Source organism: Cervus elaphus, chromosome 13 (genome assembly GCF_910594005.1).
Source record: "Cervus elaphus chromosome 13, mCerEla1.1, whole genome shotgun sequence".
In the NCBI taxonomy this organism is placed as follows: Eukaryota; Metazoa; Chordata; class Mammalia; order Artiodactyla; family Cervidae; genus Cervus; species Cervus elaphus.
Window position 1 is genome coordinate 48,121,786 of NC_057827.1, and position 23,823 is coordinate 48,145,608.

At 39.9% G+C, this 23,823-nt stretch overlaps 1 protein-coding gene and 1 long non-coding RNA gene across 2 annotated transcripts; one reads left to right on the forward strand and one right to left on the reverse strand.

Moving 5' to 3' along the window:
* Positions 1-485: 485 nt before the first annotated feature.
* Positions 486-7,423, reverse strand: LOC122706565. Its single transcript, XR_006344412.1, has 3 exons — positions 4,906-7,423; positions 3,466-3,584; positions 486-3,187 (listed from the first exon to the last, which is right to left on the reverse strand). It is a non-coding gene; the product is annotated as an uncharacterized LOC122706565 (long non-coding RNA).
* FAM177A1 (family with sequence similarity 177 member A1) lies at positions 7,379-23,718 on the forward strand. Its single transcript, XM_043921827.1, has 6 exons — positions 7,379-7,528; positions 7,626-7,746; positions 13,853-14,026; positions 20,653-20,719; positions 21,301-21,398; positions 21,698-23,718. Exons 1-6 carry the CDS (start codon positions 7,416-7,418, stop codon positions 21,902-21,904), a joined length of 780 nt encoding a protein of 259 aa, XP_043777762.1. The 5' UTR covers positions 7,379-7,415; the 3' UTR covers positions 21,905-23,718.
* Positions 23,719-23,823: the final 105 nt, after the last annotated feature.

Sequence of the window (23,823 nt, forward strand, 5' to 3'; positions counted from 1 at the left end):
GCAAGGAGTCCTTTAAAAGGCTTTTCCAATAAACAGTCCCCTGGTTGTAAATTGTGGTATGCGAGTTCTTCATCTCCTGGGAGTGCTTTACTGTGTAAAGGTTTTTCAACCAGGTGCTCATTTTTCTTTAGAGTCTTAATGAGATTTTGGCAATAATGTAAAAGATATCCCTTGATTAGAAGGGGCTTGAATAACTCTTGAGTCAAGAATTGTGTCATCAAGTAATTATGTCAAATGGTAACAATTTGTGTCTTCCAAAGGGTATCTTAAGTTTAATAAAACCATGAGTAGTAATTTAGACCAAGGAGACTGAAAGACTCTGAGAGTTTTGCCAATTGTGGTTTTTTATATTTTTAATTGGATAATTGCTTTACAATATTGTTAGTTTCTGCCATATATCAACATGAATCAGTCAAAGGCATACATATGTCCCCTCCCTCTTGAACCTGCCTCCCACCTCCCACTCCACCTCACCCCACCCCTCTAGATTGTCACAGAGCACTGGGTTTGAGCTTCTTGTGTCATATAGCCAATTTCCACTGGTTATCCATTTTACATATGGTAATGTGTATGTTTCAATGTAACTATTTCAGTTTATCCCTCCCTATCCTTCCCTAACTGTCCACAAGTCTGTTCTCTCTGGCTGCATCTCCAATGCTGCCCCGCACATAGGTTCATCAGGACCATCTTTCTAGATTCCATATATATGCTTTAATATGTGGTATTTTTCTCTTTCTGACTTACTTTACTCCATTTAATAGGTTTTATGTTTATCCACCTCATTAGAACTGACTCAAATGTGTCCCTTTTTAATGGCTGAGTAATATTCCATATGTTTTTATTATGCTATTAGTTCTTTTGGCTTCCTGGTGGCACAGTGGTAAAAGACTCCGCCTGCCTATGCAAAAGACACAAGAGATGTGAGTTTGATCCCTGGGTCAGGAAGATCCCCTGGGGGAGGAAATGGCAACCCGTTCCAGTATTCTTGCCTGGAAAATTCCATGGACAGAGGGGTCTGGCAGGCTACAGTCCACGGGGTCACAAAGAGTTGGACATGAGAGAGCGACCAAGCACACATGCACACACATTAGTTCTTTCCGTTTGACCAGAGGATTGAGGCTGATCGGTACAGCAGAAACGTTGTAGGCCAGACTTCACAAGCAACATCTGGAATTTGTCTAGTGCAATGGTACTTTTATCATATAATTCCAAGAGAAGTCCCCACGTGAGAATAATCCCTCCAGTAATGTTTTGGCCACTGCTGCTCGTCTGCAAGGGAAGGCTTCCATTCAATGACAATACATACAAAGCATCACAAGAAAATATTTGGATCCTTGAGAGGGAGGCAGCTGGCTAAAATTCAGTTGCTGGATAGTAGAGGAACCAGCAGGTAAAGGAAAGTGGCCTTGAGAATATGAATAGGTTTTGGTGGGTTATACCTCAGACAGATCTGATACCGTTGACATATTTGAGCTGCTACTATGGGCGGTCTCTAAAAGTATTGTTTCCCTCAGGCTATCATTTTATCAATTCTTTAACGAGTTATTTCCTGTATTAACTTTAAGATGGTTTCTTGAGCGACTGCAGAAAGAGCAGGATGGTTGTTTGGCCCATACCAAAGCCAAGGATGTTGGTCAAACGGGCATCCTTCAGAAGCCCATCACTATTCTTTCCTAACTGTAGCATGCACTTTCCCGTTTCTGATAATAGCCTTTAAATCTTGGGTGTCCTTCCAAAGTAGTACACAGCTAACTTGGTGTGAACAGTGACCAACAGAAGTTTCTTTATGAAGCCTGAGTCTTGTAATGCTGCGACCTTGGCAACTCTGTCAGCCAGTCTTCAGTCCTGTCTTTGGAAGGCCCGGCAACTTATCATCGCCAACTGTCATGCAGCAAGACTGCATCCACCAAAGCCTTAACAAAGGGGCCATTTTCAATTTCACTTCCCCCGTGAGCTCAAGAAACCTCTATGTTTCCAAAGCATTTCAAAGTCATGAGATACTCCCAAAACATAACTGCTATTGGTGTAAATGTTAGCACATTTGCCAGAGGCTAAAGTGTGCAGGTGCAAGTTAGTGTGTGTGGTTCAACTTGTTGGGCTGAACAAACGAGGGGCAGAGCATTGGATTCTATTATAGTGAAGGCAGTAGTGACGGCATATCCAGATTTGTTGTCCAGCACTATTTCATAGATACAGCAAGAGATGTCAAGCTTGTCTAAGGTGTTTCTTGTAATCTGGATGCAGACTAGTCAAAATATCAACTGTGGTTATGCAGTCATGTGAGGTCTTATCTGTTGCTGATGTTAAGTGGGTAGCAGGATTTAGGGCATTACCATAAGACAAAAAGACATTTGGAGAGAAAAACGAGATTTCACAGGATGCACTGAAATGTTGTGAAGTAATTAGCCTCCAACTAATAAAAAAAAAGTAAAAAAAAAATTAAAAAAAAAAAATTTCACAGGATGTCAGTCAGTGAGCAGATAAGAGTGTGTGTGGAGTGCCTCAACTAGTTAAGGGACAAAAGTCCATAAGGGAGACCCCAAAACTGTCTATTCTATAACCTGCAGAATGGCAGTGCTGGCTGCTATTGCTTGGAGGCAAGGTGAAAGATCTTGACCTACAGGCTTCAACTGTTGGCCCTAAAAGCCAATAGATCTCTGTTTTCCCCCATGGGACTGAATGAGCTCTCCAAGGGTGTTTCCTGTTATTAATAACTTCATGAACAAATAGCAGAAAGGGAAGAAAATAGTTAGGGTGCCCTACAGCAGGGGCTGTGGCCAACTGAACATTTGAAGTTTGAAAAGCTGATTCAGCCTCATTATTTCAAACGAGGATTGGGCCTCTGCCTTTTAGCAGGGAAAAAGGTTTGTGCATACAAGAGGAAATTAGGAACCCAACTCTGCAATAGCCTGTTAGTCCAAAAAAGCAACTCAAATGGCACTTGGTGGGAGGAAGTGGGAAACTGAGATGTGCCCTTGATGCATGACTCAAGTAACTTACCTGGGTTTGAACAAACTGGAACTTTCTCCTTGAGACTTCTGCCTTTGTGTGCTAGCTGAGTTAGAAGGAATAGGCTGTCCTTGAGGCATGCTTCCTTAGAAGCAGAGCATAACAAAAGGTCATCAACATATCGAAGAAAAGTAGAGCTGTGGGCAAAATTCACACTGGCCAAGTCTCCTCTCACTATCTGTGAAAAGTAAGTAGGGCTTTCTGTGTAGACCTGAGGCATAATGATCCAAGTATACTGACGTCCTTCCCAAGTAAAGGCAAACAGGTATTGGCTATCTGGATGGACAGGAAGGCTGAAGAAAATACTATATAAATCTGTAACTAAAGAACTGTGTGTTCAGAGGGATTAAATTGAGGATGCTGTGAGGTTGGGGGCTATGGGGTGATGTGGTATGACTATACTATTTATGGCTTAGAGATATTGAACAAAATACCAACCTCAGGAATGAGACTTACCTGTGGGAAAGACCGGTGGGCTACAGGGACTGGTGTGTGGGATGATGAGTCTCTTCTGGAAGTGTGCCTTGACAGTCAGATGAAATCCTTCAAGGGCCTCAGGCCTGAGAGAGTATTGTCTGAGGTGAGGCAAAGGTTTATTAGGATCTACCTGGATCTTAATTGATAGCACCTAATCAATAACCTCAGTCATGTCCGACTCTTTGCAACCCCATGGACTATAGCCTACCAGGCTCCTCCGTCCATGGGATTTTCCAGGCAAGAGTACTGGAGTGGGTTGCCATTTCCTTCTCCAGGAGATCTTCCCAACCCAGGGATCGAACCCAGGTCTCCTGCGTTGGAGGCAGACGCTTTTACTGTCTGAGCCACCAGGGAAGTCCAATCAATAACCTCAGACGTGCAGATGACACCACACTTACGGCAGAAAGTGAAGAACTAAAGAGCCTCTTGATGAAAGTGAAAGGGGAGAGTGAAAAAGTTGGCTTTAAACTCAACATTCAGAAAACGGAGATCGTGGCATCTGGTACCATCACTTCATGGCAAATAGATGGGGGAACAATGGAAACAGTGAGACACTTTATTTTTTTGGGCTCCAAAATCACTGCAGATGGTGACTGCAGCCATGAAATTAAAAGATGCTTGCTCCTTGGAAGGAAAGTTATGACCAACCTAGACAGCATATTAAAAAGCAGAGACATTACTTTGCCAACAAAGGTCCGTCTCATCAAAGTTTTGGTTTTTTCAGTAATCATGTATGGATGTGAGAGTTGGACAATAAAGAAAGCTGAGTGCCGAAGAATTGATGCTTTTGAACTGTGGTGTTGGAGAAGATTCTTGAGAATCCCTTGGACTGCAAGGAGATCCAATCAGTCCATCCTAAAGGAAATCAGTCCTGAATATTCATTGGAAAGACTGATGTTGAAGCTGAAACTCCAATACTGTGGCCACCTAATGTGAAGAACTGACTCATCTGAAAAGACTCTGATGCTGGGAAAGATTGAAGGTGAGTAGAAGGGGACGACAGAGGATGAGATGGTTCGAAGGCATCACCGACTTGATGGACATGAGTTTGAGTAAGCTCTGGGAGTTCATGATAGACAGGAAAGCCTGGCATACTGCAGTCCATGAGGTGGCAAAGAGTCGGACACAACTGAGCAACTGTCTCAATGAATGTGTTCAATGTTGTTTGAAGAGGAAGACCATAATGTAGAAGGAACAGAATCTAACAAATCCTTGTGATGAGGAATCTCAATATCAGGACAATAGTCAGAGGTAGACTCTGAGGAGTCAAAATAAGTGTATTTCTCCTTTTAGGGAAAAGGAAATATTAGCGTGTAATTTTTCCAGGTCTTGGCCCCAAAAAGTGTACAGGGACAGAAGTAACTAATGAGTTCCCTGAAAAGAACCTATCTCGAAAGGCAAGGGGGCCAACTGACTTACCTTCACAACCGTGTTTGGAACTCATACCATTTGGACCATTCTGGCACTCTAAGGAAGAAGGTCTGAAGGCTGGTGGGGTTCAAGACACAAGAGTGGTAATAGCCTCAGCTCCTATAAAAGAAGGTCCAACTTTCCCAGTGGTGTTAGTGGGAGTACTGGAAAGACTCCAAAACTTTTCTCAGAACTTCATGAGTGTTTGTTTACAAAAGGGAGGTGCTTTTCAAATTTCTCAGAACGTTCATGAAAAGGGTCCGAGAGAGTAGCTTTGGGCTGCGAATAAGGCCTTCTTTTTAACTTTGGGTAACTCTTCCAGTGGCCAGGCTGATTATGATAGTGGCAGGGACCTAGCCTTGAAAGGAACCCTGGAGAGAATTTTGGTCTTTCTGTTGAGGTGGCTGCTGAGTGGCAGTGGTCAGATGCTGCAGCTGCAAATTCATGATTTTAGTGGTCTTGCATTTCTGTGTGTAGGATTGTTTTAGAGCGATTATTCGCCAAATTCACCAAATCAGGAGTGGCCACTGCTTCACACACCTTTTAAACATTTTTTCTTGTGCATGACTGATTATGAAACTATAATTTCCTATTTGAAGAATAGGATAATGTTAAAAATATTCTTTACTAAAATATATATGTAGTTATGTCAAAACCATGAAAAGTCTTGTTTTTTATCTGATGGCACTCCTGGTTATTGAATTTTTGTTTTCCCAGCCTTTCATAGAAATAGGTATAACTAGATTTACCTTTTTAGCTCTACATGCATCATTGGATAACTAAATTTAGGTAACAGTTATATTTTCAAGTAAATTATAGTAATACCTGAATTTATCTTTTTGTCACAGGTATATAATACAACTCATATTACAAAGTGAAAGAAAGATTTGGAATGTTGTTTTGCTGTCTACTTTTAGTTGACCTATGACAGTCTGGAGATAATGACAAAAATGTCAATGCCCCAAATAAAACCATTAGAATCTCTGTGCTTTTCTGTTTCTATAAGTTGTTCTTTTGCAAAAGACTGCTCTTCAATTGCATATTTGTGTTAAAAAATAACTATTCCAGATCATCTTGGAATGTGACTTGTGTTTTGAATTTTCAGTAAACTAAGAAATGTACTTGTAAACCATGAAAACAAGTTCTGTGGCTGGCAGTGAAAATCATGATTGGATGTTTAATTGGCAATTTGCAAAATAAAATCATGCAATTATAAACATCCCACTAATTTTTTCAATTATATAAGCTGTTTATTACCCTTCTTGCCACTTAACAGGAAAGGGATTTTTGAATACATGTAATGTAGAACAACTGGCTTGTTTTTGACAGCCAATCCATGGAGCCTTTAACAACTGGTTCTTTATTTTTCTTCTCAATTTATTGCAGTTTGTTTTTGCTGTTTTGGATTGTCTCAACCCCTTCCTATTGCCACTAGACAGCACTTGTGTGCCTTAGCAACAGTAGATTATGCATTTCCATCTAATTAAAAAAATATAGATGGTTGTCAAATAATCAACTTCTGTTTTTAAGGTTTTCAATTTGGTTTTTAGGTCACCATAGTTATAGTCAGGATAGAACGTATACAAGATTATTAAGCAGAAAAAGAATTTTGCATAGGAGAGAAAGGAGTAACTAAGACTGTAGCGGTGTTGGGTCTGCAGACACAGAAGATAAGCTAGGCCATAACTCTGGGGAGTATTTATGAAATTTGACTGGCTCGAAAATAGAATTCAAAGTATCAAATGAAGCTCCTCTTCATGACCAAAATAGTGTATTTTATTTTTGACCTCTACAACTGGTGAAAATTGCATGAAAATTCTCATACTAAAAAACTACAATAAAAGACCACTTACCTGGAAATGCTCCAACTAGAGTAATGCAATAATGATTGCAATCATAACTTTTTAATTTGGTTGAACACTGGGAAAAACTGTAAAAGTCTGAAAGGTTCCCTCTTACAAACATACATACACCTAAACAGATAATAAATTATTCCTTACATTTGTTATTGTAAAATAGAAGCTTGTTACTGCCCTTCGCTCTTCTTCAGGTCTCACTTAACTTTTCTAGTTACATATAAAGTATTTCATATAGGTGGAAGCAAAATTCGCCTTCGAGGCTCTTATTTCAAGGTATCTTGGCTAGATCGTCATCCATAAAAGAAATGGAATACGTAGCATGAACCTTTCATTAAAAAACATATTTTCAGCAATCACATCTCACCACAAGTCTCTGAAGCACACTACGAAGCTGCTCATATTTCAGCAGTACTGAAACCAAGGTCTGGGAATGACTGCCCAGGATGCAGTTGGTGAGCGGCGGCGTGAAGATCCCGAAGCCAGGCTCCCGGTACAGGTACGAGACATGACGTCACTGGTGGTGCCAGGAGGCGAGCTCCCGACCTGGGCCGGGCCGGAAACGCTACAGCAGAACGCCCCGCCCCACCTCTTCCCGCTTCGCCCCGCCCCGCAGTTGTGCAGTCTAGGCCGTTGCGGGCAAAGCCCGGGGTGCCGAGCCGGATGGGCGGGGCGCCATTAGCCCCGCCCCACACAAGCCCCACCTCCCAAGGCCTCCCCCGCCCCGCCCCTCCCGCCGAGGCGTGGCGGGGCGCGGCGCTAGGCTGGCCCTGCCGGTGAGTCCCATTTCCTGACCTCTGGCTTGGTCCGCAGCTGGGCGGGGAGTCGGAGGATGGAAGTGGGCTTATCGGCCGTAACCTTGTATCTCGCCAGCGCCAGCAGTCCTGTGACGGCGACAACGATGGAGCGGGAGCCAGCGAACCGTGCAGAGGGAGAAGCCGTGAATGCCTCGGGAGCTGCGGCCGCCGCGGTGTTCAGGGAATCGGCACAGCAGGTAGGTGGGGCCGCCCGGGGTTGCGACCGCGCCGAGGCTGAGTGAGGCCGGAGAGCCCCGTCTCCTGCCTGCCTAGTCCGCCGCCTGCCCTTTTGGCTTGCCCGGCCTTCCTTCGAGCAGGCCGTCCGCCGGAGGTTCCGTATGGAGCTCTTCTTCACGGTGTCCCTGCCTCGGAGCATCGGCTGGAGGGAAGGGGCGAAAGCCCCTTTAGTCGCGGCGCAGCGGGGCAACCCCTCCGCTGGCAGCGCCGCAGACTCCGGGGAGGCCTCGAGTGTCGCGGGGTGAGGTTGCGGCTTCGGGTCTGCGGTAGCTAGAAGGAAGGCGTGTACCTGAAAGGCTGTCCTTGGAGTAGCTGGAAGCCAGGTTGACGATGGCTACAGTCACTTCTCAGTCTCTCCTTTTGGGAGCGCCTTAGTCGGCATCTGTCCTATGGTTAGCAAATAGCAGCTAGGTTTGGAGAAGGAAATGGCAACCCACTCCAGTATTCTTGCCTGGAGAATCCCATGATCGGAGGAGCCTGGTAGGTTACAGTTCACGGGGACGCAAAGAGTCGGACACGACTGAGCGACTTCACTTTCACTTTCAATATGTGTTTACAGGCTTCCCCCCCCCCCCCCATTTAATCCTTATTACTTGTCCGCAAGGTGTACGTTTATCCCCATTTCACCAACGAGGTAACTAAGGCCCAGAGCTGCGCTGTCCAATAGACATAATGCTATCTGCATTGTAAGTTGTATTTTCATTTAAAAACTAAAAAGAAACCAGCGAAATTAATTTTGATATTCTATTTAGCCCAGTTTGTTTAAAAAAAAAAAAAAACTTAACATGCAATTTATATGACAGTTACCACTGAGATATTTCATTGTGCTAGTCTGAAATCCTTTGTGTATTTCAACACGTCTCCGCTTGAACTAGCCAGATATCAAGTGAGCCTTAGCCACACGTGGTTAACTTATGTATTGAATAGCATAAGTTTAGAGCATTAGGTAAGGTTTGGAGGTTTGTTTTGTTTTGGATTTCGTGTCTGAAATAGTAGTAGTAGGATCTTTGGCCAAGTAAAGCTAATGAAGGAATGCCTTTACCTGAAACCAACTTGGGTGCTCAGTAGTGTGGCGAGTCGTGCTCAGCTCTTTGGGACCCCATGGACAGGCTCCTCTCCGTGGAATTTTCCAGGCAAGAATACTGGGGCGGGTTGCCATTTCCCACTCCAGGGGAGAAACCAGCCCCGGAATACACAGTTTTGATGTTAAAAACCTGAGTTGCTTCTGTGTAAAATCTTCCCATCCTCAGTGAGAGCAGAGCGTTTGAGTGGCTTCATTTTTAAGAATAACTACCTGAATGTAAGACATTTCCCCCAAACTGCAGATTCCTGAAGAATGATGCCCAAATGTTTGTTCTAATATTATAAGTAGTTTGCGTTAACAAAAAGTTGTCCAGAGACTAGACTATATATGGAGTTGTTTTTTCTCCTGCTTAGGAAGGGGGAAGGTAACCTGCAAGAAGCAATTCAGGGTAACGCTAAATGGTTACAAAGCCACTTGTCATGTTCAGTTGAGTCAAGACCTCTTGGTGACAGGAGGTATACTTGAGCTGACCCTTTTAGTCCACAGTGTTTGATGTGTTTTTCCATTTGATTTTACCTTCTGTTACTGGAATTGTTTTCATCACAATTTCAGCTTTGAATCTCTCTAGTAGCAAAGTATACATACTTATACTGATTTACCAGATAAATGTTGTTGGAAGAGAGGCTGTTTGTTGCAACTTAGTACTGTTATGTTATTTTTGCACTCTTGGTTAAAAAAATAATAAAATGAATATTCAAACGTAAAGAAGGCCCATAGAGCAAAGAGGAAAAAATCATAGGGATCCTCCCATCGCCCGTTTCTCACATTCATTTTCCCCAAAAGTAACTGTTAGGTTTCTGGTGTATTCTTTCTGGGATTGCCTGTGCATATAGAATCTTGTTATACACAAGTGGGTTCATATATACACACAGTTTTCTAACTTTCCTTTGTGCTTTCTCATGCACATTCCTGTAGCAGAGATGTTTCTGGGAAACCCAGATCTATGCCCCGTTGACCACAGTAAGAGGGGAGAGGCCATTGAGGTGGAGACTTGGGTGGAAGGAAAGCCTGCCATCCTCTGCTTGTCAGAACTGAGAAATCCCAAGGGCCATGTTGCGAAGGAAGTAAGAGATAGGAGCTTGGGTCTGTGTTTAGAATTAGGTTTCAAACCAGGCCGTTCAGCATCTTCTCTGACTAGACTTTTAAGCAGAATCTCAGCTTCGGTATTATTAAAGAAGTTAAAATTTCAATACTACTTGTTCATTTGTTTAATTAGCACCCTTGCTGCCAAGTACGATGTGCCAGGAACTGTAGGCTAAAGGATGTAGCAGTGAAGGATACACACTGTGCCTACTTCCATGTTGCTGATCGCCTATGTGGGGAAGATGATGCAGAGTAAATTCCAAGCATACTACATGTTTTTAAGAAGTTCTGGGTACTATGGGAGTATATAAAAAGATAATTGCCGTTGAAAAAAGGCCAAGGAAACAAGATAAGCAGATATAAACAGTATGGTTAACCATGAAAGATAATAAAATGTTAATTGACCTTGCAGTTCATAATTTCCTGGTGTTAGAAAATTGTTTTGTCAGATCATTGGCATTTGTTGAAATGGAGTTTGTGTAGTTGGCAGTGACAATTTTCTTACCAGCAGGCTTATTGTTTATCTGTAAAAACGAAACCTTTGCAAATTCAGAGACTAGCTTTCATAATTGTTGGAAATTTTGAATCAAATTATTTTCTGGTTGGTTTTACCTATCAGTATCTTCCTTAACTAACTCCCGCCCCACCTCCTTGCCAGGCAGAGGTTGGAATCACATGGCATAGGTTCTTTCACAGATTTTTTTTTCTACTTTATAATCTGGTTCCTTAAGATGAGGGATTGACAAACTATAGCCTGTGGGCCAGATCCCACCAGCCACTGACTTGTATAAAGTTTTATTGGAACATAGCCCATTCATTATGTATTGTCCATTGCTGCTTTTGCAGAGTTCAGTAATTGTGATGGAGATTACATGGCTCTCAGAGCCTAAAATATTTACTCTCTCTCCTTTGTGAGAAAAGTTTACTCATTCCTGTTTAAGCTGTTGTACCTAAAGCTTGGGTTTTACTGTATCAAAAATGAATATTAAAATTTTAAAAGAAAACTTAAATGAAAATCTTTTTAATAAAGATCTTTATTTGGAATGTGATGATTAGAATAAATAAAATGACTTTTGAAATTGCGTATTATGTATAGAGTATTACTCAAAGTTCTGTTTGTACTTAACTAACTTTGGCATTAGAATGAAAAAATGTGAATCATGTTTTAGCCTTCCTCTTTGTAGCTTTTTTTTTTTTAATCTTTTTGAAAAAAATTTAGCCAAGAATCAGTTAATGGAGTTAGTAGATAAGTTTATACCAGTTATTATGATCCAGCCAGAGTGCTTTTATTCATTAAAGCTGTCTAAAGAAGACAAAATAGTTAAACCAGTGAGAGACACCCTTTCTCCTTTGCCTGTGTCTTAGAAAAGAAAACTTAAACCAATGAGAGATTGCCAGAGGGAGAATGAAAAGCTTCTTCAGCTCTGATGGGGGTGGGGTGGGGGTGGAATAAGGCATGATGATGGACTACAAAAGGTCTCATATCTGTTCATTGACTGGGACTGGGGCTTTAGCATCAGATCCACCCAATTCATATGATGACTGGAGATCTAACCCAGCTCCTCTGACTTTTCCTTGCCTGTAAAGTCTTGGTCCAAAAGGAGACATTGGTGTCAGGACAGGCATAAACCAAATTTCATATGAAGGGGGAAAAAAATGAGATTGGGTGGGAATGGCTCACCATGCTTAGGGATTGGTGATAGAAGAACAATGGTGTGGGTGGGCCATTTGTTGTCCGTCTTATTTATGGACACTATAAAGGGGTGGTTTTCCTTTACTAAGGACTAGCATATATTTGAAACCCCAGGACAGCTAGGGAGAATTGTAGTTTTGTTTTTTCAGGTTATTTTATGGATAGGCCATGTTGTCAAGGTTTTTATCTCCATTTGCTCTGTACCAGTTATAGTTGCTGTCAGTGATGTTCACGTGAGTCATGGAACAATGCATGGGTTCTTTGGGTTGGATGTACCTGGATTCAAATACTGGCCTATGACTAAACTTACCTTTGGAAAGTGAAGGAAAGAGAAGAACCATATCTGTTTTCTAAGAAGGACTTTAGAGGGTTAACAGGAAATAATTCATAAGAATAAAGTTACTTATACTTGCATAACTGGGCAATTCTGGGCAAGTCCATTATTTTATCAGTGCAACTCCATCTCTTTGCAGGTGCAGTTCAAAAAACTTTTCTTGGTTTGAACAACAATCATGGGTTTAAATTATGTGTTGGCATATCTCCAACCGTAAGAATCCTTATGATTGTGCTCAGTCACATATGACATTCTGCAACCCCGTGGACTGTGGCCTGTCCTGAAGTAGGTTGCCATTTCCTCCTCCAGGAAATCTTCCTGATCCAGGGATCAAACTCGTGTCTCCTACATCTCCTGCATTAGCAGATGGAATCCACCTGCCAATGCAGGAAATGTGAGTTTGATCCCTAGGTCGGGAAGCTCCCTAGGAGAAGGAAATGGCAACCCATTCTAGTATTCTTGCCTGAGAAATCCCATGGACTGAAAAGCCTGGCAAGCTGCAGTCCCTGGGGTCACAAAGAATCCTTATAGAGGATGAAATTTTTGAACTCTGTACTCTCCTAGACAGTCCCACCAACTTGAAGTCTTAAGCATGGTAGTCATTTTAGGTTTAGGTTTAGGTTTTGGTTTAGGTTTAAATTTGAATCAGTAATACATGAACATATTCTCATCACGAAAATAAAACAACAACAAAATACACAAAGCATTAAAAAGCCCACTTGACCATTCCTTTACCTGTACCTCCTTCTCCGTCTTTGTACCTAACCCGAGGGGTAGCCAGTGTTGTCAGATTTTTCTTTACAATTACTTGCGCTGTGCTTTTTTGAAATCTCTTCTTAAGAAGATACCAGAGAGGCTTTCTTAGGAATTTAAACTTGGGACAAGATGACAAGGAAAAGCTCTTCATCCTCTCCCACAAAATGTGTTTGCTCTAAGTTTTGGAACATTGGCCGTATGTATGAGGTAAAATTAGTGTTTCCTTAGAAATGAAATTTGGATATAATTAGAATTCCTTAGACCATTATAGTTTTAAAATTTGTAAAAATATTTTTACTATCAGGAAAACTGTTGTCCTGTATATATTAGTGACTGAGAAGTCTGGAAGTTCTCATATAGAACACTGATGGCCTGTTTTCCAGATTTGGTTTACAAATGGGTTTTATTTGGCCTGCATGGTGCTTTAAAGTTTTTCAATTTTAATGTCTTTAGTTGGGGCATACTTTGGTTTAAAGCTCTACTCTTCATCTATAGCAGTATTTACTCATTTTTGGAACCTGCTTGGACCTAAAAGGCATTTGAATTTGGGACTTCCATTTTGAGAAAAGGAGAGGTTCAGAATTAAGCTGCACTGGTTTTGGTTTGCTCACACATAGCTTAACTCAAATCTAAAGACTTACCAGGGTTGTCTAATACAAACTGTATTTTTATACTACATATCTAACCTATGTATATCTATCTGTATGATTTTCCTTTGATATTGCACATTAATTCCTTTATAATTCTTTAAAATTATTGATGTCCAGCAAATCTTCACATATTATACAGCATTGGAATTGCTATGACCTGAAGTGTGCTGCTTGATTTCTAAGCTTTTGACTTAAAAAGTTTAATTGGTTAAGTTTTATTTTTAACCTTGGTGGTGAGTGTGCAAGAGGTTTGCTTTATTATTCAGTTCGTTAAACCCTTCATTTTTGCTGTTGATAGTCTTTTGTGTGTGTGACCTGTCTTATTTTAAAAAAAACTGTTTATAGACTGGCTTATATTTCTTTATTCCCTAAATAAAGCAACCCCAAATATTTTTTTTTGTTGTTATATGGAAGAAAATTAATCTCACTTGAAACTCTCCTTTTCCTGATTTATTATTGACATTAGATGAGTAATGAAAGAGGCTTTGAAAATGTAGAACTGGGAGTCATAGGAAAAAAGAAGAAAGTCCCAAGGAGAGTCATCCACTTTGTTAGCGGTGAAACAATGGAAGAATACAGCACAGATGAAGATGAAGTCGATGGCTTGGAGAAGAAAGACGTTTTGCCTACTGTTGATCCGGTAGGTGTGATATTGATGATCCTTTTGTCAGTGGGTTTTGTTCTGACTGATTTGTTTCCCTTAAGTACTGAATAGAAGGAACCTTTTGAGGTTTAAATAAACTATATTCTGGTTATAACATTGTGTTATGATTTTGGTAGAAAGCAGTATTTTTACACAGTATGGCTAGACCTCTTTCCTGTCTTGAGTAGCGTGAATAGTTTATTTTTGAGAGTCAGAAGTTTTTTGTCAGCATGGATAGGTTTCTTTCAGATTTACTTCACTAAGCAGAGTGCTTGAATTCCTGTCCCTTGTATTAAATATTATACCACTGATGGTTGTCACTTCTTTTTTATATCGCCTCAAGTTTTGATTCGAAGATAGGAGTCTATAGTTCTTTTTTTTTTTTTGAGTCTATAGTTCTTAACTGTGTTCCTCACCAGCTGAACTTAACAATTTCTAAACTATAAAAGATGTGACTATAAAATTACGATTAGTTGTACATTTTTTTTTCTTTTTATTTTTTATTAGTTGGAGGCTAATTACTTCACAACATTTCAGTGGGTTTTGTCATACATTGATATGAATCAGCCATAGAGTTACACGTATTCCCCATCCCGATCCCACCTCCCACCTCCCTCTCCACCCGATTCCTCTGGGTCTTCCCAGTGCACCAGGCCCGAGCACTTGTCTCATGCATCCCACCTGGGCTGGTGATCTGTTTCACCATAGATAGTATACATGCTGTTCTTTAGTTGTACATTTTTAAAAAGGGAATGTTGCCCTTCTAAGTAGTCATTTTGAGGGTTCAGTTGCTGAAATATTTGCTGACTTTCTAAAAGGTACTGTTTTAGGTGCTGGTGATATAGCAATGGGCACTGTACATTTATGCTCTTACACCTGTAGACAGAAGAGTAATAAACAATATATACTATAATTATCAGACTATGGATAGTTCTATGAAGAAAATGAAGCAGAGTAGCAGAATAGAGAATTATTCATTCAGATTTGGTTTAGAAAATGTTATTACTAGTTTTTCTTCAGATTTGGTTCTAATAAATAAATTTTAGTTACTAAAAAAATCAGAACCAGATTCTCTATTGTAGCAAATATTCAAAAGACTGTAACACAGTATACTTGGAAGGCAGTTCCAAATGCATGCAGAATATTGTAGAAGTGTTTCATGCAGTGGAAGAGCTGTTAGGTGGAGTGTTCTATAGATGTCTGTTAGGTCTGGTTGCTTTATAGTGTTCTTTGTCTTCCGTTGCCTTGTTGATCCGCTGCCTAGTTGCCCTATTCATTATTGAAAATGGAGCGTTGGAGTCTCCAACTGTTATTGTTGAATTGTCTATTTCTCCCCTCATTTCTGTCACTTTCTTTTTCCGTCTATTAAAATTTTCATTTCAGTTATTGTACTTTTTCAACACCAGAATTTTCATCTGGTTCTATTTTATAATTTCTCTTCATTGATACTCTGTACTTGATGTGACATTGCTATCATACCTTCCTTTATTTCTTTACGTGTGTGTGTGTGTGTGTGTGTGTGTGCGCGCGCGCGTGTGCGTGTGTGTGAGTCGCTCAGTCATGTCCTACTCTTTGCGACCCCATGGACTGTATTTCACCAGGCTCCTCTGTCCGTGGAATTCTCCAGGCAAGAATATTGGAGCGGGTTGCAATTCCCTTCTCCAGGGGATCTTCCCGACCCATGAACCTGGGTCTCCCTCACTGCAGGCAGATTCTTTACCTTCTGAGCCGCTAGGGAAGCCCTATGGTTTCCTTAATTCTTTGAACATACTTATAAAGGCTACTTTGAGTTTTTCCTGTTAAATCCAACATCTGGTTACTCTCACAAGTAGTTTTGTTATCTGCTTTTTTATTTTCTTTCCAGTGTATGGGTCATGCTTTCTTGTCTCTTTGCATGTCTCATACTTTTTTGTTTGAAACTAGACATTTTAGATAATATATTGTAACAACTCTGGGTGCACCCCTCTGCCTCCTCCCAAATCTCCACTCCCAGGGTCTTGATTTTGTTGTAATATTTGCCTGTTTATCTGTCTAGTCAGTTTATGGGTTCTTTTAACGAATTCTGTTTCCTCCTCACTTGCTGTTCTCTGCTTCAAATTAACTGATCAACTACAGTTGATCCTGTATCTTGGTAGAATCGAAGAATTTCTTCCCAAGTACCTTTTACCAAAATCTTCCCTGATTTTGAGAGTACCCTTAAGCTTGGACTTTTCCACTTCTGTTGCAGATGAAGTCAGTTCACATGGGCAGAAATTAGGAGCAATCTGTCTGATGGCCTGCTTTTCCTCCTGGGCAAAATCCCTTAGGTAGAGCTCCAGAGTTGGGGGGTAGGGATAGTAGTGCATTCCTCTGTGACCCCCCTACTTTAGGAGCTGAATGTTCAGTTGAGGCTGGGAGTGGAAGCCTTAGGTCATGGCTCATCTCTTCTGGCATGGAACCACTGGCTAATGGACTGGGATCAGTGCCCCGTATTCTTACTTGCACCATGCTCAAGGTAGAGCCTCCGTTAATGTTAGTGGAAACTGATGGAAGAAGGGAGCCCTCCCCTGTCAACCGCCCTCATCTGGAAGTTAGTCTCAGGAATAGATAGCTTCTGGGCAGGTTGAGAAATCCTGGTTAATGTCCCGTTCTTCCTGGAAAGAAAGACCTCTAGTTGGAAGCTGGGGGTAGAAGGAGCCCTGTGTTCTTAGTCTGGAGTGGAGTTTCCATTTCACTTTGCTGGGAAGGCCTATGATCTTGGTTCATGTACTGCATACTCTCATTTTCTTACCACATTTTCCTTTATTTTCTTGATTAGTTTACTCCTTTGTCACATAGCCTTAGGACCATTTCCAAAGGCTTTAAATGTTCGTTTTAAATAATTTTCACCAGTTTCACTGGGTCGTGGGTCCTCAGGGTTACTCTTACTCTTTTGCTGGAAGTCCCTATCCATTCTTAAAATGGTAAGTTACCCTGTATGTAACATGTTGTCATTGGAATTTGTTTGAATTCTTATGCCTAAACTAAGACAGGAAACCTGGGTGATAAGAAACCTGTCCTTATTTCCTTCACCGGAAGACAGCATGCTGAGTCCGAGCTGGTTTTCAGGCCTGGCCGGTCGTGGAGTAGTCCCCTTGCTGTGGCCAGGACCAGGCTGCCGCTGCGCTTCATGCTCCCGTACCTGGACCACTGTCAGTAATGCTGCAGTCAGCACGAGAGTGGAGATACCTCTTTGAGATTCTAATTTCAGTTCTTTTGGGTAATACCCAGAAGTGGGATTGCTAGATCACATGGTATTTCTATTTTTAATTTTCTGAGGAACCCTCCACGCTGTTTTCCATAATGGCTACACCATTTTGCTTTCCCACCAGCAGCAACTAAGGGTTCCAGTTTCTCTGCATCCTTACCAACTTGTTATCTTTTTGAGCAAAGTACCAATTACCCTCTCAGGTGTTAATCACTGAAGACAGATCTAGCTTCACTTAATGTGAAGAGCAGACTGTCCATTTTCTGTTTGTTTCTAATGCATCATAAATCTAAGAACAAAGCAATTTGGGAAAGGTATTGGCCTATATTTATATAGAAGGTTTGTAGAACTGACCCAGTTAAAGATAAGCCCAGATATTTTAAATAAAGATTTAAGAATAATACTCCTGGCATTTGGTACCTGATAGAAAGTAAGAAATGGAGACCTAGGTCTTTTTATAATTTTCCTCAGATTTTTACCTTAGACGTGTCTTAAGAATAAACGTATTTCCAGTAATTCCTTTAACCTGTGGTAGTTTTGCTTAGGGTTCCTCAAATATGCATATATATGTGTATTTAACTATTACACATTAACACTTTGATTATGCACATAATTGCTACCTATATAAACAGATTGATGCCTTTCATAATATGGTCAGAACTAAAAATTATCTGGGCTCAGTTTTGCCTATCAAATTTCAAAAAAGGAAAAGGACGTGGGACTTCCCTCGTGGTCCAGTGGTTAGGACTCCATGCTTCCACTGCAAGGGTATGGGTTCAATCCCTGGTTGGGAAACTAAGATCCTGCAAGATGCAAGGCATGGCCAAAATAATAAAAGTAAATAAATAAAAAGGAAAAGGACAGTATACTGTAATGAGGGTAGAAGGGAATGGACAGTCTCATTTATTACTGGTGAATATTTATTGGTAACTTTTCTGTTGTGAAGTTTTACATTGTGAAGGGAGAGCTTTCCAAATGATTATATTTTGGGCCTAGTTTTTCTGCCTGTAGAAATCGAAGCATTTAAGAAATATGCTTAATATTTTCAGTATAGTAAATGGCAAAACCAGCAGGATAGAAAAAGTGTAATAATGTTGTAAAACACATGTATGCTTAGGTTTAAAAAGGTTTTTTGACTGTGCTGAGTCTTTGTTGCTGCAGTGGGCTGTCTCTAGTTGCTAAGAGCGGGGGCTCCTCTCTAATTGCAGTGCTCAGGCTTCTCATCGCCCAGAGCAAGGGCTCTAGGCATGCAGGCTTCAGTAGTTACTTAGTTACTCTGCGGCATGTGGGATCTTCCCCGTCCAGGGATTGAACCTGCCGTGTCCCTGCACTGGCAGGCAGATTCTTAACCACTAGATCACCAGTAAAGTCCCAAGATAGCAAGGCTTAATAGTTCCTTATTAAGGAAGAGATGGATCATTATTCAGAAAGAAATAGATACTTAAATTTTTGAAGAAAAGAATGAATCTACTAGAGTTTGCACCCATAAACTGGATGTCTTGAAGACTCTAGATCTTGTCTCAGTTCTCCTGTTACTGGGATGGTGGTGGCAGTAGTGATGCTGGTAGTGATGGCAGGGTTCCGGCAGACTCTCGGTCAGTGTCAGAACAAAACGCCCCATTCATTCATTCTGTAAAACTTTGTGTGCTAATGATAGATGGTTTTCAGGAACCCTTATCCAGTGTCTTAGCTCTGGAACAGGTTTGACCCATTGGTAGTTAACAGCCTGGACGTTAGCAATTATTTTCTGTAGAAACGACCTCAAGAGAATTGGTCCAGTGAGAAATACGTACTTTCCTTCAAAAGCTTGCTGAATCTTTTTCTAAGTAATTTCTTGGCCCTATCACTTACTATGTGTTATAGAAATTGGTTCCATTCCTTTTATTTCTGCACTGTCCCACTTGCTGTAAAAGACATACGTAAACACTAGTGTTAGAGCATATTAAACAGAGCCCCTGAACTAACCCTTATCCCACATGAGAAATGCCTTCTGCTCTGAATATAGAAGATATAGCAGATTTGATCAGGGAGCCAGAAATACACAGTACTTTCTTGAATGTATTTGTTTGCTTGGACGTCCATTCTTGTGTAAAGAGAGACTAAGGAGCTACCTTACTTGTGTGTCCTTTCAAAAATACTATCACCTACTTTTCATTTTGTTTCCTCCTCTGCTTTAGCCTGTCTGCCCAGGCTTACAGATATCCGTTTTTAAAAATATTTGAAATATATGATGTTATTCTTTAAAGTAATTTGCATGAGAACTTGATTAGACAGATAGTGTCCACTCAAAATGACTTTGAAAGCCCTCAGGTGAAAATTTTTCCTTAACCAGGAAGAAAGGAAATAACCCTGAAATTGGCAACCTTGTCAGCTTCAGATATCAGGAAAGGAAGATACTTCCATTTCACCAGCAGAAAAGAAGCAGTTTCTGGTGTCTGTGGTTTTCAGTCTTACACATATTCTTGTATTTGGTTTTTTAAGGCCCTTATAATCATCACCATATCTTATCTAAGAAGATTATGGATTAAGGCTTATCTTTTTCTTCTCTCCGAGAAACCAATATGGAGACATTGACTAATGTATTTGATAGAGCTTATGCTCTATACTGTGTTTTCTTTTCATAAATAAAAATATGGTATATTGAAGCATGCTCCTATGACCAGTTTCCTCCATAGAGGCAAACTGTCATCTATGTGTCAAGCTTTATAGAAATATTCTATGGAATTACAGCACCAAGGTTAACTATGAGGTGTGTAGTGTGGATTGCAGTCTGCCAGTGTTTCTAGCCTGCCAGTTATATGTTAAACTTTCCTTGGGTTACATGGTCTAGTCCCTTTTTAATCCTTAAATTAACAAAAAAAACTCATCTTGCCACTTACTGGTTACTTATTTTCTTACCATTAAAAGTTCATTTGATATGCCCTCACTTATCCTGTTTAATTTCTCTGAACCTCAGTTCACCACTAAACCAGAAGTGTGTTGTATGTATGATTCCTTAGATCCCTTTCAATTGACTGCACACACACTCTGATGTGTTTCTGAACAATGAAGACAGAAAAAAAAAAAAAAAGGCAGCAAGACAGGAGAAAGGAAGGCTCTGGATTATCAGTTCGTAAATAATCAAGGTTGTGACTTACCAACTCCATTTCAGTGACAGCCACTTTTTTGGGTTATTCCATGGACTTAAGGTGATGGTAGTTGTATGGGTGAATGTTAAATGTCTTTGTGACATTCTGTCTACAAAGATTTTAATTTTTTTTTATTGGATTGTAGCCTATTTGTTATACTGTCTATAGAATATTCTATGTACCCACCAAGTATTTGACTGCTTCATCCTGGCCTAGATATACAGAATAAATTTAAGTATGAAGGTTGCTAACCTAACCTCTTGTTGCAGACAAAACTTACGTGGGGCCCCTACTTATGGTTTCACATGCTTCGAGCTGCCACATCCACCCTCTCAGGTATTGCTTCTTTGTTTGAATGTTGTATAACCAGTATCATATATTCCCAGAACAGGAACTTGGCCAAATAGCGTGTTTTAGAAATGAAGGAAAAACAATGGGGAGTTCAGTCACGCCCTTCTCAGCAGCTAGCTAGCTACCACTGGAGATACTAATCTAACTTATACTTCACTTTAACTCGTTCTTTAGCTTCCGGATGTGCTTTGAAAAAAAAGGACTGAAAAACAGCTATACTCATTTAGATACAGTTTTCATGTTTGTGAACATGGACAGAAAAGGTCTGTTAGCAGTTATTTTGCTGTTTTGCCATTTGGTTCGCTGACATTGTTCTCATTCTGTTTGACTGCTTATTACCAGCAGTGTTATTGGGAGCCCAGAAGGAGCCACTAGTGTTTCTTGGGGAAATCAAGGCAGATACACAGATAAGATATACTGAATGTTGATAATCTCTCTGAGGGCAGGGACTGTAAATTTTGTATTCCTAAAGTGCTTTGCACATAGAAAGGGCTCAAGAAATGTACATGGAATTATATAAACCATTTGACTTTTGTATTTTTTTTTAATAACTTTTATATTTTTAGTTTGTGACTTTCTTGGAGAGAAGATTGCATCTGTTTTGGGCATCAGCACCCCAAAATACCAGTATGCAATTGATGAGTATTACCGGATGAAGAAGGAGGTATGTCTCCTTTTTACATTTTCTTGATTCAGTCTCATTTGTTGTGGACTGAATGGGTTGCATAATGAAGATGTGTATCCTCTAGCTGTCCAAGAGATAGCCCCCTTACACTAGGCATTTCATTCTAGTCATTCTTTATCGGATTAGAATATATTTTAGAATTTTGTAATACTTAGATTTTCCTAAGATTGATGTGCACAATTAAGCTATATTTCATTGTGCTGGGTGCTGCAAGTGGGAGAAAAATACTGTTCCATTTGGACATTTATGTTTCAACCATTCTTGTTACTTCTTTTTAGGAGGAGGAAGAAGAAGAAGAAAATAGGATGTCGGAAGAAGCAGAAAGACAATACCAACAAAATAAGCTGAAGGCTGATTCCATTGTTCAGTCCGATCAACCAGAAACACTGGCATCCAGTTCATTTGTGAATCTCAATTTTGAAATGGAGGGAGATTGTGAAGTAATTACAGAAATCAAACAAAATCCAGTCTCTGTCCCTCTGTAGAATGAAATGACTATCAGACTTCTAAGGTAGTTTTTATACCAGGAACTTTCACATTCTTTATTCAATGGATCTTGGGACTTAATACAATTATTTATATTTTAAATTATTATCAAGAAAGGGAAGAATGTTTCTTTATTCTTAAGCTCTATCTAGCAAAAGCCAGATATGAAATTTGGATCTTTGTATTGTGCTTTTACTGTGTCAAATTAGTGCTTTGGTTTTAAAATGATCTTTAAAAAAAGTAAGGACATTCTAGAGCCTTAACCACCAACTAGGAAGAGTTAAATTATCAAGCTTGTCTTTGTGTAAGGAAAAAAATAGGTAAGTTGTTGATTAAGGCTAACTGGAGCTGATATTTGTGGTCTCAGATTAAAATGAGGATTTTTCCCCTAGATTTTCTCATGTTATGTCTTACATTTATATAGCTAACTATTCATTTCATACTAAGGATGGTTTACTGAGTGTAATAAAAGGAGCACGATAAAAGCATTTTGAATTTTCTTTCCTTGAGAATTAACTTTATTTCATGGGAAGGTGTTTGAGTTTATAACACCAAATATTAAGATGGGTTTCCATTTTTAATGAAGGTTACTTAATCTTACTTTCTCTTTCATTAGTTATTCAGATTTAAATAACTAAGTTTGAACATGTTAAGAACACTAGCTATGGGATAAATTTATCAGTGTATTTGTATTCAAATGGTAATACCTAGTGATTATCCACATGGCATCCTGGTTATGTCAGTCATTCAATCCTGAATACCTCCTCTGGGTGAAGTAGTTGCAGGGTGATATTGGGGGACAAACAAAGACTTAACCCTCCAGGGGTTCACTGTTAAATATTGTACAAGGTGCAGTGGTGGCATAATGAAATTAACTGTCATTTACCACTTCGAAGTAGCAACAGTAGATGGTTTGCTTGACCCGGTTGGCCATGTCTGTACCCACTGTGCCATTAGCAGACCTCACAAAAGTATAATATGAAGCTAATTTTGAAAATATTCCTGTATGTGTTCAGAATCTTATGTGGTATCTGTATGACTTTGATTTATAACTTAATGTAAGGAGAAATGTATATTTTAGATACAGGGCTGCTAAAAACCTATTCGCAAACTTAAAGAGCCTTTAGAGATTAATGGTTGTTAATAGTCTTCTAAATAGCATTAAGTTCAATCTTAAATATATCTGCCTAATGTATAGCTTCAAACAAAGAACATAGGTGCAGTGGGTTTATTATGGAGGTCTGTTAGCAGTGAGCATCTGACCACTAAGTTCTTCAATTGAAATTTGAAGGATTTAGGCAAGATAATTCTTTATTTGGAATCCTCAGTTACATGGATTCATAGTATGGTGGTTCATGGCATGTGATGATGCTTTTTAGTCATGGGTATAAACTATATAATTTAGTGCTTAAAGGGTTAATCTTCAGATTATATAATGTCATCATAAATTGTAGTTTACCAGTAAAGAATGCTAATCTGATGTGTTCCCCTTGTTTTTATCTTCATTCGAGAAGATATTCAAACTCATATTTATTTGGGTATCCTGTAAAGGCAAGTGTATCTAAAGGTGACCTGAATTTTCTCTCTCTAGAGGCACCAGATGTAAAAGAGTTGACTCAGAAACTTTTCTGATTGTAGTAGAAGGAAGATAATGATTTATGAAGGCGTTACATTTCTTGAATTTTATTTTTACTTGTCCAACAGTGGCCAGTTTGTAATGTTTATATAGATATTCACTGTGCCTTAAACTTTTATACTTTTTTTTATGCAGAGTATAAAATTTCCCATAAATGCATTAAATGGTTTTGTCTTATTTTTAAGCCTCTTTCACTTTTTCTTCCTTTCCAACCCTTTGAATAAGTACTGTTCCTTCTGAATCATGGTTTATGCTATTCTACCCTCTTCTATTCTTTCTTCT

Bases quoted from the DNA above. Each gene is read 5' to 3' on its own strand.
- FAM177A1 (XM_043921827.1), top strand. From the start codon at position 7,416: ATGGGCGGGGCGCCATTAGCCCCGCCCCACACAAGCCCCACCTCCCAA. The intron at 14,027-20,652 runs GTAGGTGTGATA...CTCTTGTTGCAG, and splicing joins TTTTGCCTACTGTTGATCCG to ACAAAACTTACGTGGGGCCC. The intron at 21,399-21,697 runs GTATGTCTCCTT...ACTTCTTTTTAG, and splicing joins ATTACCGGATGAAGAAGGAG to GAGGAGGAAGAAGAAGAAGA.